The following is a 15537-nucleotide window of genomic DNA, read 5'->3' as shown; positions in this document are numbered from 1 at the left end:
TTTAATCAGGAATGCTGTACATCATGTGGGACACATAGAAAAGTCTGAAGAAAGTTGACCATTATCTCCATTAATACATTCCTGTGTTTTGTAGTTTCTCATTTCACTTCAAGTTTGCAACCTGTCAGTTTTTATTTAAGTTTAGATAAGTTCACCAGTGCCAGTACAATTTTTTGTTGTTGTTGTTGTTGTTTTGTTTGTTTATTTTTAAGAGGAAACACATTAGTTGTTTCCTAATCTAAATGTTAAGGGCCAGATGACAGTCCTGGCAGAAAGACTGGAGAGTCTTCCTCTGGCCACATGTAAGGTCCAGTTGGGGAACTGCTTTGTACTAAACCACTGATAGTCACTGTTTATCTTGTGTGTAGTTTGTTGGAAGGTGGGGAGGGAAAATTTTGTCTTTTGTGAGTCCTTAGGCTAGATGATAGCATTAGGTGGGAGAAAGGAGGTTGTCTTTATTGTGTTTGTGTTGCTGGGTTTGATATTTCAGACTCTGTGCTGCCATGACATGAGCTAGTAGCAGGCTCTGTCACTTCTTGGACTTGTCTATTTCAGGGTCTTTCAGAAGGTAGGAAGGTAAAAGGCCAGGGCATTTCCAGCTGGTGGCTTTGGGAGCAGGAGGGAGGTACTGAGTCATAAGTCCAGAAGGCCTTTTGCATGATGTTAGCCTGGTGTGACTTGTAGAGAAGTTAGGAAGCATGGGTGTCTCCCGTCAAGTTCTCAAGGTGTCTAATGATTGAATGGGTTATGAATAACTTCCTGGCAAAATATGTTAAGAGAGGCTATTTGACATGATGGCTCTTTGTTTTATACCCAAAGTTCTTCCCCAACCTACTACACTACTGTTGCAAATTTACATGTAAATTCATCAGTTACTTACTTAAGTTGACTTTTCCAGATTTTGGTCTTATAGCATAAACTGTAAAATTTTATAAAGAGAATTTGAAGCAGGTAAAAATGTAACTTATTTATTTATTTTTGGTTTGTAGTTGGACACTGTTGAAAAAGTACATGAAATTTTCACCTCAGATGATGTTGATCTTGTTTTGAGAAAGTCAGCTGCAGAACAGTTAGCTGTGATTTTGCAAGGTAATATCTGTGCTGCTTCTGATAGATTTGAGATTGCTGTGTATAGTACGGTCAGGTCTTGGCACAGTACAATTTGTGGGTCTCATCTAGCCTGTGGCCTGTTTTTGTTTGTTGAGTGTTTCTTGTCTTCAAGTTAAGAATGGTTAATCTTTAGAGTTGTTAGATAAACAGAAACCAAGACCAAAGACCATAGGTGGCCTGCAAAGCCTAACATATTTACTGTTTCTTTACAGTTATACTGTGTGCGTGTTCAAATATGTAAAAACAAATCCCACCACTATGTATAACCTTAATGAACTAATACAAAGTACATATCCATAAGACATATATATAGATCATAATTTGATCCACAATACGTCATTTGGTAGAATTATCATATTCTAAAATATTGATAGAATTTTCACAGAAAGTTTTGTTCCTTTTCTTTTTTAAAAATTTATTTTTATTTTATTTTTTTAGTTGTCAATGAATCTTTATTTGTTTATATGTGGTGCTGCGAATTGAACCCAGTACCTCACACATGCTAGGCAGGCAGGCGATCTACCACTGAGCTATAACCCCTTCCCTTGTGTTCCTTTCTTAAGTTATGCAATACATGTTGTTTTCAGTTTGTACAATTTACTCAGAGAAATTAATCAAACAGTGTTTTTATAGATAGGTAAAATAAAAATAATGCACGGTACCTGTTATTTTTTTAAAGGGTTTATTTTTAAAAAAATAAATAACCAGTAATGCTGGGCCTAGTGGTACATGCCTATAATCCCAGTGGCTTGTGAGGCAGAGGCAGGAGGATGGCAAGTTCAAAGCCAGCCTCAGCAACTTAGTGATTCTCTAAGTACTTAGTGAGACACTGTCTCAAAACAAAAAATTAAAAAGGGTTGGGGATGTGGCTGAATGTTTTAGTGACCCTGGGTTCAACCCTGGTACCAAGAAAACAAAAACAAAACAAAACAAAAACTGGGGATAATGGGATTTTTTTTTTCCTTAATAAGCAGTTAAAGGTAGTTATAGCTACCAATTCAGTATCAATATACGTGTGTTTGTGTTTTTCTCAATGAGAATATAGAAGAAAATTTGTCTGTTAGTTGTTGACTTCCAGCTAATTTTAAATAACTAGAGTTTCTGGTTCTAATAACATATGTGCATGTGTATAAAATCTTTATGACTTCTTATTACAAATGTAATATATGAATATTCATATTTATGAGTTCATATTCTTTAGAAATATATTCAGTATATTAAAATTTCTTTATATTTGCTATTAATAATTTGAAGATAAGATTTTTTTATTGAAAAATGTTCTTGTTAGAACTCATATTTGCACATTAGCTTATGGAGAATTCTAAATATTTTGAGTTGATGAAGTTGGAAAAGAGAACAAAGATTAGTAAAACAATATAAAGAAGATAATTTACCATGAATAAGTAAGAGATTCATTTTTACACTTAAAATTATAGTACTTAAGAGTCTGTACTAGTTCATGTGAGTATTTATTTTAAATTTGTTTTTAGGTTATAAAAGTAAGTTATACTTGTAATTTAAGTGGTTTCACATTGTACAGACATATATAAAGTAAAAAAAGTTTTTATCCTCCAATTTCAACACAAGGTGTAACTATTTTTAATAGTCTGAAAATTGTGGATACCAGTTTAAAATGTTACTAAAACTACAAAAATTTTTATTTAAATTTTAATAACTTTTTTTAAACCTATAGATATTAAAATGCATGCTGCGGTGAAAAAGTTATGCCTAATTGACAAGATAATTGAGTATTTAAATGAATGTGTGGGTCAAGATGGCAAGGTAAGACTAATGTTTAATGTTTAGATGTATCTTGGTGGTGATATTAATCAGTTCTGAAACTGAATTTAGCTGAATTTGGATGGGTACTCAGATTTTAATTTCTAAGTAATACTCACTATCTCACTTATGTTTTGTTTTTAAATTTCTAAAAATGGGGTCTCTGTAAAGGAAACCTAATCTTAAAATTCCTTTAAGAATATTGACCAAATTATATTGTTATATTGTGTGCATGTACAAATATGTGACAACAAATACCACAACTATGTACAACTATAATGCACTAATACAAAATACATATCCATAAGACATGTATGTAGAAGTATGGCCGTAAGATATGTAAGTAGATGTTATGTATAAGCTTATTTCAGCAGAAAGTAATTACTAATATTTATTTTCATTGTAGTTTCACATGACTATGATGACAAACCACAAAGTTTAGAAAAAGATATGGTATATTTATCTCACTTTAGGTGTGGTGAAGGTAAAATAATGCTGTGTTTTCCCTCTGGACAGGTTGTAGAATGTTTGGTTCAGCCCTGCCTCACACTCCTCAGGAAAGTTTTATGTGCGGATCCAGCGATGCGTGTTTCCCTGTCACAGCAGTCTTCTCTCTTGACCCTGTTATTCAGAGGTGAATAACATAAATGCTGCTAATAATTGAGACCAGCCTTAAGCTCTTTTTATTCTTTTAACTGTAGGTAACATTTACTTCCCATTTTACTAATGGAACAACAGCATTTCTTAGTATGCTACTAAAAATCTGCTCACAGTGGAAAGCACTTGCTGCTTTTGTGGGAGTTTCCCTGTGGTCCTGTAACTGGGTGGACCTTAGAGCTGAAGAGATGCTGACGCCTCTGCCTGCTCTTTGTGACTTTATGTAGACAAGCCCTTTGGTGCTCAGGTGGGACACTCTGGTCTATACAGGAGTAAAGCTGCAGCTGCTGCCAATACTGTGTGTCCCCCTACCCCCGCCAGTATCTGTTTCCTTTTTTCTTGTTTTGCTGTACTGTCAGATCCTGGAACCTTTCTTGTGGGATCCAGTGATGTCATTGGATTAGCATTGAGGCTATAGATCCAGACTGTGAGGGGTGGAAACTAGACCATCCTGAGAAACTCTAAGAATTTATTCTATTGAAAGTTTTAACTGTGAGTTTTAGAGAAAAGTCTATTTAAGTTTAATAATGTGTTTGGATAGAAAAATCTTATCTAGTTGTGTCTTTTCTCTTCTGACTGTTCTTAAGATACCTTGTTAATATTCTATACTATTTTGTTTCCCCAAAAGGTAAATCATTATTTTTATGTATTCTATAAGAGGCTTTTTGGTCAAATATCTCATGTAGAGAAAAATGAGATTTATGTTCAAAATATGTTATTAGAATATAGTCATTGCATTATAGTGTTATTTTTCCCTGATGATTTCTGCTGCTCAAATGAATTGGATATAGTTTATTTAAGTAGTATTTGGCAAAGGTCCAAACTAAATAAACAGACATATTATGTTTAGGTTTACAAAATTTTCAATAGAATGCAAAACTTTTGTAAGTTTAAATAGTCTAATCATTTGAAAGAGGAGCAATTGTGAATTTCTAGTTTTCCTTAATTGTGTTAATAACTGTGTTCCTTTTAACCTTATGCAATTGAATTTAGCCCTTAGTTTGCCTTTCATTTATAATTTTTGCTTGCATTATGTAGCCATTGAATTTACCAGTACCTGTTAGATTCAAAAGCACTGTCCATGGTAATATAATCTGTAACTCTTAGTATTTAAAATTTTCTCTATATCATCACTGTTTATGAAATATACTTCAATGAATCTGAGCATGAATTATAATGTCTCTCATTAATGGATTAACTTCCGGACAAAATTAATTTTTAAAAATTTTTTTTATTAGTTATTGATGGAACTTTATGAATTTATTTGTTTATATATGGTGCTGAGAATTGAACCCAGTACCTCACACATGCTAGGCAAGCACTCTACCACTGAGCCACCACCCCAGCCCCCAAATTAAGTTTTTAAAAAAATATTTATTTTTATTTTTTAGTTTTAGGTGGACACAATATCTTCATTTTATATTTATGTGGTGCTGAGGATCAAACCTAGGGCCCCATGTGTGCTAGGCGAGCACTCTACCACTGAGCCACAACCCCAGCCCCTAAAATTAATTTTTTAACCAATTGCCCAACCAGAAAAACCCAACCTTCAGCAAACATTTATTGAGTACATATTATGTGCTAGGTATGGTGGTTGGCCCTTGGATTATGTGGATAAGCATGGCAAATGGATCCTCAGGGAGCACATAATACTATCAGAGATTTTGGTAAATAAACAAAAAACACAGTATAAAAATACCTGTAATGGGTTTCTTGGCACCAGAAGAAATTCCGGGTAGATTAGGTGGTGGAAAAACATCAGATAATGCTTCCAGGTAATGTGACATCTAAGCTGGAATTTCTGAATTTAAATAGGAGTTCAGAGAGGTGATTGACTTCCAAATAGAGGGAGACCTGATTTTATGTGAGAAATATTGGTATATTTGATGTGGTTGGTGAGGGACAGCCGAGTTTGGAGAGCTCTGGAGAGTGGTGGGATGACACAAGGAGATCATTTCATACAGGGACTATCGGTCTTATTAAGGGCAGTGAGAAGCCATTGAAGATTGTAAACAGGGGAATATGTACTTTAGAAAGATTGTTCTGTTGGTAACATGGAAAACAGATTGAAGGGGTATAATAGTTAAGTAAGCTCTTAGACACCATGCTTTGAATTACAAATTGTCATGACAGAAGCCAATGCTATATCTTAGGAATAGACATCATCTATTGCACCATCATACAGTGTAGAAATTGAGGACTGGAGAGATTAGCAGTTCGGACAGGGTCATAACCAGATACATGGTAGAGGCAGAATAACTCAGCCTTCTGATCCCTATTTGTATTTTAAGTTATGACACACTCACCTATTTTCATTATAAAGTATCATATAATGCACATAAAAATTAAAGTTCTGAAAATTTTCATTTTCTCCTTTTATTAGCACCAAAGAAGAATATTCTAATAATTGTTTGCCAAGTGTATCTGTAATGAACTTTTCTATATTCACATGTTGTACTTTCCAAACTGTATACTTCATATTGTATTGCTTCCTTTTAACTAAAAATATATCTTCAATATCTTTTCATATTATCACATATAAATCTACTTTCTTAAAAGTGAAAACCTGCAAAGCAGCTGTGTGGTGCTTCAGTTTGCTCTTTAATGGAAACTTGTTGCAGACTTCTCAACATGACAGTACCATTTGCATGATCATCTTTGCACATATATTGTGACTTATGTTATAACCCTGGGTAAATTTGTCTCCAAATTGTTCTCATCAGTGGTGCTGAAAAGGCTTCTTTCTAACTCTGCCACCCCTGAATGTCTCATTTAAAATTTTTCTTTATTTTCATAGATGAAAATAATATCTCATTATTATGTGTCTACTTATTTTAGAGCAGTTCATTGTTTTTTCATATATTGTATATTCAAATTTCTTATTTTTTGAATTGTCTATTTTTCAGGTGTATTTGATTCCTTTTAAGTGACTTGGGGTTTCTTTTTATAACAACAGATATAACCCTTATGCTTGTTTTTAGTTTTCTTCCAGTCTTTTTGTCATTTCTGACATATTGTTTATACCAGAGATCAGCTTAAATATGTTGTGGAAATACATATAAAACTTTTTTGTTAGGGCAGTTGGGATTTTCATCATGCTATGAATAGGAGCTTTTCTAATTCCAGAATGGCCAAGTTGCTAATAAATGAGGTCTAAGTTAATTTCTAATCCCGAAATATAGTATTAGCTCTGTCATGACATAAAATTTGAAATTCAAAGAATGATGTCTCAGAGGTTACTTAACTATTATACTTCAAATTATTTTCTACTCCTGTATTTTCTCCTAATATATTTAAAATGTTTTTTTTTTTTTTTTTTTTTTAAAACTCTTTATCTAGAATTAATTTTGGTATATAGTATTTGCTACAGATCTAAATCTGTTCATTACCCATATCATGGGCAATTTATTCCAGCAATTTCTTATGTATTTGGAAATATTATAACTTATTTTATCTCCACTGAGAAAATGTTTACACAAATTAAATTCTTACATGAGTCCTCATTCTTTTCCTTGTAGATTATTATAATTTTTATTATGCCAGTTATGTGATGTTTTTTTTCTTGACGTTAGAAAAATATCTTCTTTAAAGCTAATTTCTAAAAAAACCAAAAAACAACAACCCCCCCCCCAAAAAAAAAAAAAAAAAAAACCCAAAAGAATTTCTTGTTTCTGCTTCCCTGATTTTGCAAGTTCTATATTATGTTATTACTTACTGGTGTAACACCATTCCTGTTTGCTTAGAGTACCTTAGATTTCAGGCACTGAGTTATTGTAGCATTGCAAACATTATAGAAGCTGAGGTTTACCTGTGCTAAAGGATTTCATCAGGCCATTTAACTAGACAGGAAGTGGTCGTGCACTTAGCATGTGTGTGGTAGTTCAGACCATCTCCCTATCCATCATCTGGCCACAGTAAACAGGAAACAAAACCAGAACAACAACATAGCTTTAAACACAGGGTTTTAAAGTTGACTCCAAGTTCTAGGGTTACATGTTTGTAGTAAGGACAACAGTTATACAAAGGATCTTTTAGTGAGAAAATTTTATCTAGAATTAAATGACTTGGCAAAGCTCTCCTAGAAACTGTCAGTTTGTTTCTGTGATTACCTAAAACCAAACAGTATTTAGTGAGTGGGTCTCAGGTGTCACTCCTTGGATAGCAATGCCTGCATTCTCTGGAACTTACTAGAAATTCAAGTGGTAGTCTCCATCTTAAACAGACTGAATTAGAAACTGCTTTATAAGCCCTCCAAGTGATTTTCATACATCTGACAGTTTGAGAGCCAGAGTTTGAGTGATGTCAGTTTTTATTGGTTGTTCTGCATTTCTCTTCCCTTCCACTTAAGATATTTTAAATTTGAAGTTCATTTTTTCTGGAAGTAAAAATATAAAATTATGCTCCTTTTATTCTTTAGTTTCCTTGATATTTCATGAAGATTGTACTGTAGTGACTGAAGTCGCAGCATTGTTTTGTCTTCTGTTATTTGATGAAGTATCAAGAATGGAGATGTGGTGAGATACAAGAATTTATATGTTTTTTATTTCTAAGTGTTTAAGATTTTGATGCAGTCTTATGCAACAATGTATGGAAATTTTAAAATTTGAGAATTCCCATGCTGACTGTATGTTCTATGATTGTTGGTTTGACTAAGCAGTTATTAGAAGACTAATTCAGTCAAAAAGTCTCTCTGAAACTTTACTTTTGACTATTACTAAGTACAAAATTTAAAAGTTACTGCAATGATTTTTGTCATGAATTTATTTTTAGTACATACCTTCAACTTTGTTGATTTTTCTTTAATATTTTCTTATTTTAAAAATATGAGAAAATATTTAATATAAAAATGATTAATCAGTGGGAAGGAGTACATTGAGTTCATCTGCTAGTGCAACCTCTGCTTTATGTGGCTTATTTATTATTTGAGATTTTTAAAAGATAAAAAAGAAGCATAATTTTCTCTTTAGAAGCAAATCCAGGTAGTAGCAAACATGTAACTGTACCAAATGATAGATCTAGTTCAAATCTTGATTTCATTTTCAGTCAAAGAAGTAAAGCAAGTTATTGTTAGATAAAACTTTAGTATAAGTTGTTTCTTTTTGTTTTTCTTTTATAAATAGGTCTGTTAATCCTTCCAGTAATCCTTCTTTGCCATCAGTCTTCAGTTTGCCTGTTTCAATTTTTAGAAGGTAAAGCATTTATTTCTATGATTTTCTTGCATTACTGCTGAATTACTGTTACATAAAGGGAAAACACTCTAATTTGGCCCAGTTTCCATTTAGCATCTAAATCATCTAACTTGTAGTGCTTTCATATTTCCTTCACACTGGTGCTTGGGAGGTTTCAGTATGTACACATTTCCGGCACCAGTTATTGTGCTTTGTTATTATTCACATTTTCAGAGAAGTTGAAAGAACTATACAGTGCACACCTACATACCATACCCTTCAGCCCTGAGTTATCAGTTGTTAACACGTGGGTCTAGTGGCTTTCTCCCCTCTCTATAGTAGTAATAGACTGCTACTAGCTTCCTCATTACCTTCTACCACCCTCTACCACACCAAATGCAATTCTTCTAAAATTTCTGTTACTGTAGATTATTTTTCTGTTTTTTTTTTTTTTTTTTTTAATCTTTATAAAGTGCATTCTTGGGTTTGGCTTCTCTTGCTGGACGAGAAGGGATTTATCAGTGTCATTGCATGAAGCAGTGATAGGTTCATTTTTCACTGCTATGCAGCATTCTGTATAAGAATTTACAACAATTTTATTTACCATCTTGACATTGGTGGAACACTTGTTTGGTTTCCTATTTTGATCTATTATAAATAAATGACTACTAGGAGCATTCTTAAACACATTATTGTTGTGTTAGAGTATGTTTAGATTTGTAAATACTACCTAATAATTGGTTGTGCTGTTTTACATTCCCATAAGTATTGTAAGAGTACTAGCTGCCCATATCCTCAGTATCCTTGGTATTTGCATCACTAGTCACAATAGTCATTGGGTTTCACTAAATCAAAAATTCATGTGACTACAATAGTCATTCTTAGAATGAGATTCAACATGTGGGTGCTGAGAGCTGCCCTAACTTAGAATCTCCATATCACAGATATAAAGATATGTTCCATACTAAGTGTTCCACAGGTATAGATTCTAGGTCCTTACAAGGTGAGTCACTCACAAGAGCCATAGTACCCAGTGTTGCTCAGAACTATGGCTTCCCCTCCTGCAGTTATATCTTACTCCAGATCTCCTCTTCCAGAGAAAGGTTATTTTTACCATCGGGAAAGCAGCTTGGTAAATTGCTGACATTCCAATTCTGTCTGGTTTCCCTGGGGAAAAAAGCAAGAGACTTAGCTCAAGATAAAATTTATCCATAGAGATGAGAAAGAATTTTTATTATTCCTTTACTCATAGTATTGTTGTCATTTAAAAAAGTTGTTCTCTCCTGGTAGATGTGTAGAGCTGTCTCGAGTTGGTCATGATATATTACCCTTGGCTTGTTATTATTTTTTTCTTCTGTAGACTTATTTTACTGTTCATTTTCCAACTTATTAGAAAGTTGATTACTATTACCCTTCTTTTCATTAAAGCTACCAGTGTTCCTAAATATGGCTTTAGATATATTCCACAGATTGATATACTATATTTTATTATCATTCAGTTAAAATATCTTCTAATTTCACTGTGATTTCTTCAACTCTTGGTTTAAAGTTAGTAAAAATTTAGTTTATAACATTTAGTATTTTCTACTAAAATTTTATTGATACCTAGCTTATTTTATTGATATCTAGGTTAATTCTCGTGTCTTCAGAAAATATTTTTTCTATTATTTTAAACTTGTGGAACTTGTCAAATTTTGCTTTATGGCCCAGCATATGGTCTGTTTATTAAATTCTCCATGTTTACTTGAAAATAATAATGTATATGCACCAGTTGGTGGGTGCACTGATCTATGTATAGCAAGTGTTAATTGTGTCGTTCAGAGCTTCTTAATATAAAATCTGCTTTTTTGTAGACTGGTCACATGTCAAATTCTTTCAGTTACTAGAGAAGTACATGAAAAATCTTCTGCAAAGACTTCGTATTTGTCCATTCTTGCTGTCTGTATTTTAAGAGTCTGTAATTAATTATATAATATTTTGATGTTTTCTGATGGGTTGTTTCTATCATGGTAAAGTATATCTCTTTATCTCTGGAGTGCTTCTTCATGTAGAATCTAGTTTATCTGTTGTAGAATTGCTTCACCAGCTTTTATTTGGCTAGTTGTTTGCATGACATATTATTCCATCCTTGTGGTTTTACTATTCTGTGTCCTTAATTATTTTTTTCAAAAGAAGTATATAGTTTTTGTTTAGTCTGATATTTACCTTTTAAATGGACTATTTTATTTTAATGCATTTTACATTTACTGTAATTACTAATGATTTTGGATACAAATGTGTTATCTCGCTGTTTTCTATTTGTCAATGTGTCTTTTTTTCTTTGTTTCTTCTCTCCTGCCTTCTTGGATTGATTTTTAAAATTTGTCCATTTTCAACTGTTAGCTTGTGGTTATGCATTCATTTGTGTATTGTTTTACATATATTATTTCTATATATTCTTTTACATGAATTATTATGTATATTTTATAAACTATAATCTAGAGATTATAGTTTACTTCCTTGAATACAATTTAGTATTTTTACTGTATACCAAAACACAGACATTAGAATGATATTAATTGCTCATTTCCCTTTTTTCCTATTATCAAATATTGAAATTCTACATATAAATTCTCCAAGACATTATTATAATTGCTATATGCAGTACCTACTCATTCATATGTTTGATCTGTTAGTCTTCATTCCTTCTTGGGTTTCTTTGCCTCCATCTGAGATTTTCTTCCTTCTATTTTGAAGAACTTATTTTTTGGTTTAATTTAGTGCCATTATATTAACAACAATGATTTCAGTAAGTTTTTTTTTTTTAATCTAAAAATCATTTTGACAGGTTGTGGTGGCTCATGCCTGTAATCTCAGAGACTCATGAGGCTGAGACAAGAGGATTGCAATTTAGAGGCCGGCCTCCGTAATTTAATGAGACCCTATCTCCAAAAATAAAAGAAAAATCATTTTTTGTCAGTTTTAAAGTACATTTTTACTAGATAGAATTTTGGGTGTTGGTTCTTCGTTGAAAGTCCTATGTCAGTTTTATTATTGCTTTTTTGAAGGAAATTTGTTTTCCGAGACCCTGAATTATTACTTCATCTAGGGCTCCAGCACTTTACATATTTATTTTTAAAGCAGTTATTTATGTGTGGGTTGTTCTTTGTCTTTTTTTCTTTTTCTGGCTGCTTTTAAGATGTTCTCTTTGTTTTATTGTGATGTGTCTGGGTATAATCTTTTCATATTTATGTTGTTTGATATTCATATGGCTTGTTGAACTGAAATAGTTTGCTCTTTATGTGATTTGAAAATTTTTTAGCTAGTATTTTTGTTTTTCCTTACTTTTGTAGTACTGGATATGTAACCCAAGGCTTGAATTTGTGATCCTCCTGTCTCATCCTGCCGGTGGCTGGGTGGCTGGGATCACAGGAGTGCACCATCATGCCTTGCTAATTAGTATCTTTTGAAAGTAGCTGCTTTGCCCATTCTTTTAATTCTTCATGGAACATAGGTGGCATATATTCAAGATCATGTCACTATGGTAAAAGTAAAACATAAGATAAAATAAATTTAAACAAGATTGAGCAAAGAATGATTCATGAATTGGCAGCACTCAGACCTAGGAAGAGGGCTTGCAGTGAGGGCAGTGAGCTTCCATAGGCTGACGCAGAAGTAAGATGAGATACGTGTGATAGGTTCGTTGGCAGTTTCTGATTGGCATAGCATTTGGTTTCCGCTTATTGTTTATGCTGGGCTTTAGTTTGCTGTGTAGGTACCCAAAGAGCCAGAGCCTGCTGGCCTTCCAACAGGAACTATATATGATATCCTTTTCTGTGTTTTCCAGTTTTTCTTTCTTTCACTTTAGCCTGATTATCTTCTCTTAACTATCTTCCAGTATTTTTCTTTTTTTTCAGTACTGGGGGTGAAACATAGGGGTGCTTTATCACTAAGCTTCATTCCTAATCCTCCCACCCTGCCCCTTTGTTTTAATTAATTTATTTTTTAATTTTGAGATAGGATCTCAGTTGCTGAGGCTGAGGGTTTTAACTTGTGATCTTCCTACATCAGCTTCTCCCGAGTTATTGGGATTACAGGCATGTTCCACTATGTCCAGCCTTTCTCTGCATGATTGATTTAGCATTAAATTCACATATTGAGTTTTAAATTTCATTTATAAAATTTCAATTAGGAGCTGGGGCTGGGGCTGTAGCTCTGTGGCAGAGCACTTGCCTAGCATGTGTGAGGCACTGGGTTTAATCCTTAGCACCATATAAAAAAATAAACAAATAAAATAAAGGCATGATGTCCATCTACAACTACAAAAAAAATTTCAATTACATTTTTTTTATTCGTTTCTGTCCTCTGATGAAATTCTCTATCATACTATGATTTTATTGAACACATTTAATACAATCATTTTAAAACTTTTGTCTGCAACCCCAATATCTGTGTTGTGTGTGGTCTACAGGACCGTTATGGTAGATTTTTTTTTAATTCATTTTGTATTAGTTAGCTTCATGTTACGGTAACAAATGCCTGAGATAATTAACTTATATTACATCTTCAAACTGTAAATACATTTTGTTCTGTCCCTAGCAAGCCTAACAATTTTTGATCAAACATTGCATATAGCAAATGAAAAATTACAGACTACTGATATTTTCTCTCCCTTCACAGAAGACTTAATTTTTTCTTGTCAGTAGTTACATTATGGGCAGATGAATTTGATTTAATCAGAGATTGAACTGAGCTGATTCAGGGTTTAGTTTCATTCTTTGTAAAGGCTAGTCTGTTCTGTGGTTTGCTCTCTTTTCTAGAGCATAATCCTTAAGGAATTTAAACTGGTGGGCTAGGATGTTTACCAACTCCCTATTTCTTGGCAAATCCTGAACATGCATTTTAAAATTTCTAGCCCTATTTGGCCTCCAAAAGTTTTAAACTGCTGCTGTCTCTTTGTTCTGTGAGCCTGAGCTTTCTTTGTGATCAGAAAATACTATATGGTGTAAAGTTTTGGAGAATATAAGACTTATTTTCTAGTGGTCTCATTAGAAGTTAATTTGATTGGTACAGGCTTTTCATTCATACCTGGAAGTGGAAATTTCTTCATTAACTTTTTCTAGAAGAGTCTTTCCTACTGTCCTTTTGTCTTCTTTATTAGGTCAACTCTTTTAAGGTGTGTATGCCAGCTTTGTACAGATTATCCTACAATGTGAACTTACATGGTTATTTCCTTAATTACTGGTGATGCTCAGGTTGATGACCTGATGGTAAAAAGTGAAAAATATGTGTTTTTCCTATGAAAATGACACTTTCAGATTTGTAAATATCCTGTAGCCTAACAGTCTTACACCATTCCTTTCACATCCTGTGATGATTCTTTCTGTATTCATAATTTTGTTAGGGGTTGTGCAAGGTGATCTAATCCTGTTGTTTCTTACACACGTATTAGATAGCTCCTCCCCTTCCATCCCCTTGCTGCAACATCACTATGGATTTTTCACTTTCTATAAAAAAAAAAAAAAAAAAAAAAACAGAAAAAAAACCTCTAGCCATTATCTTTATTCTTCTTTTGATGATCAAATCATTCCTCATTTATCTAGTGCAAGTCCTGTGTCCTTTTGGCATGGCCTCACGAATCCTTCAGTACTTTCCTGCTTTCTAGAATAAAGAGATTCCCCTGGTACACCTTTGATTTCCATGTTTTAGACCAGCATCAGGTATTATTTCTCTAAGGAACTTTGGTGGCTTTTCATGAAAAGTTCCAACTAAAAATATCTTTACTTATTAAATTGTGTAGCCTGACTGGCATATAGAATTATGTCTTAGTATCTTTTATTGGGGTGCATGAAGTGAAAAAGAAACTTGGGCATCTCTTAGAAATCTTACCCAGTTTTTTTTTCTAATGTCAGTCATAAATATGTGGTCAGGGATTTGGGATCTATTTTATTAGAAGAAGTATTCTTTAACATTGGCATATACCAAGCATTGCTGTCTATTAAACACTATTAATCTAATTGTAATTTAAGAGAAATTGCTGTTGAGTTTGTTCTTATATCTAAATATATTTTTTTGTTCTCTTGTTGAGTTTATTGGTGATGTAACTATAAAGGGCTAATAAAAAATTGAAATTCAGTCACTTAGGGACCTCCAATCATAGGCAATTCCTTTAGCCTTTTTGAGAAGCTTTATTTTGATCATCTGTAAAGTGGACATTATGGTACCATCCCTGAAACTGAATGACTGAGCGATAAGAAACAGCATTTGGTAGAAGGCAGGCATTTGTGTTCTAGCTGAACACCTTTTTAGATTCAATTCACTGTAGTCATGGGACCTGATTTCAAGGAGTATTAGTTATCTCTACAACACCTCTACTGTAACATAAAATGTGGCTGGTCCTCAAGGAAGCATTTAATGAAGTATTCTTTGAAGTTTAGAGGAGGAGTGAAGAATAATTGAAAGATCATACAGAGCATGATAAACTTAAGGCAGCAGTTAGGAGAGAGGTCCTCACATTATTGTGGCATGTGAAGCATACAACTAGATCTCGTTTGAACTCATCTTTTCAGTAGTATTTAAGAACTTATAAGTTTGTAGTTATTTTATATATTTTCTTTTAGGTATCATCTGCCAGTTCATGTAATCGGCCACCATGCTGTGAGTCCTTACGCAATAGTTCTGCCATTATCTGATTTTTTGGCCTTGAAGCCTGTATCAGATATGCTGAGAATAGCTTGGAACCTGTCATGGTATCATGGGAGTGATAATCTACTGAAGCAAGTGAACTCCGGAACTGATAATCAAGAGTAAGCTGTCAGATTTAGCAAAAAGCATTCAACAGTTA

General features: G+C 33.2%; 1 protein-coding gene across 7 annotated transcripts in view; it reads left to right on the top strand.

Moving 5' to 3' along the window:
• Nucleotides 1-15537, top strand: part of Rttn (rotatin) — a 158558-nt gene that overhangs the window by 48339 nt on the left and 94682 nt on the right. For 6 of the 7 annotated variants that reach the window (XM_046448649.2, XM_046448650.2, XM_046448654.2 and 3 more), the window contains 6 exons: nucleotides 990-1089; nucleotides 2804-2892; nucleotides 3406-3523; nucleotides 7964-8060; nucleotides 8667-8735; nucleotides 15314-15499. In XM_046448649.2, coding sequence (XP_046304605.1) covers nucleotides 990-1089; nucleotides 2804-2892; nucleotides 3406-3523; nucleotides 7964-8060; nucleotides 8667-8735; nucleotides 15314-15499 — 659 coding nt within the window. The remainder of the gene's footprint in view (nucleotides 1-989; nucleotides 1090-2803; nucleotides 2893-3405; nucleotides 3524-7963; nucleotides 8061-8666; nucleotides 8736-15313; nucleotides 15500-15537) is intronic. The other variant, XM_046448652.2, reaches the window with a different exon arrangement.

This window comes from Marmota monax, unplaced genomic scaffold (assembly GCF_021218885.2).
Source record: "Marmota monax isolate L192 unplaced genomic scaffold, Marmota_monax_Labrador192_F-V1.1 WCK01_AAM20220418_F8-fsc00060, whole genome shotgun sequence".
Taxonomy (NCBI): domain Eukaryota; kingdom Metazoa; phylum Chordata; class Mammalia; order Rodentia; family Sciuridae; genus Marmota; species Marmota monax.
The sequence above is the reverse complement of the archived record's forward strand: the minus strand, read 5'-3'. Positions and strand labels throughout refer to the sequence as shown.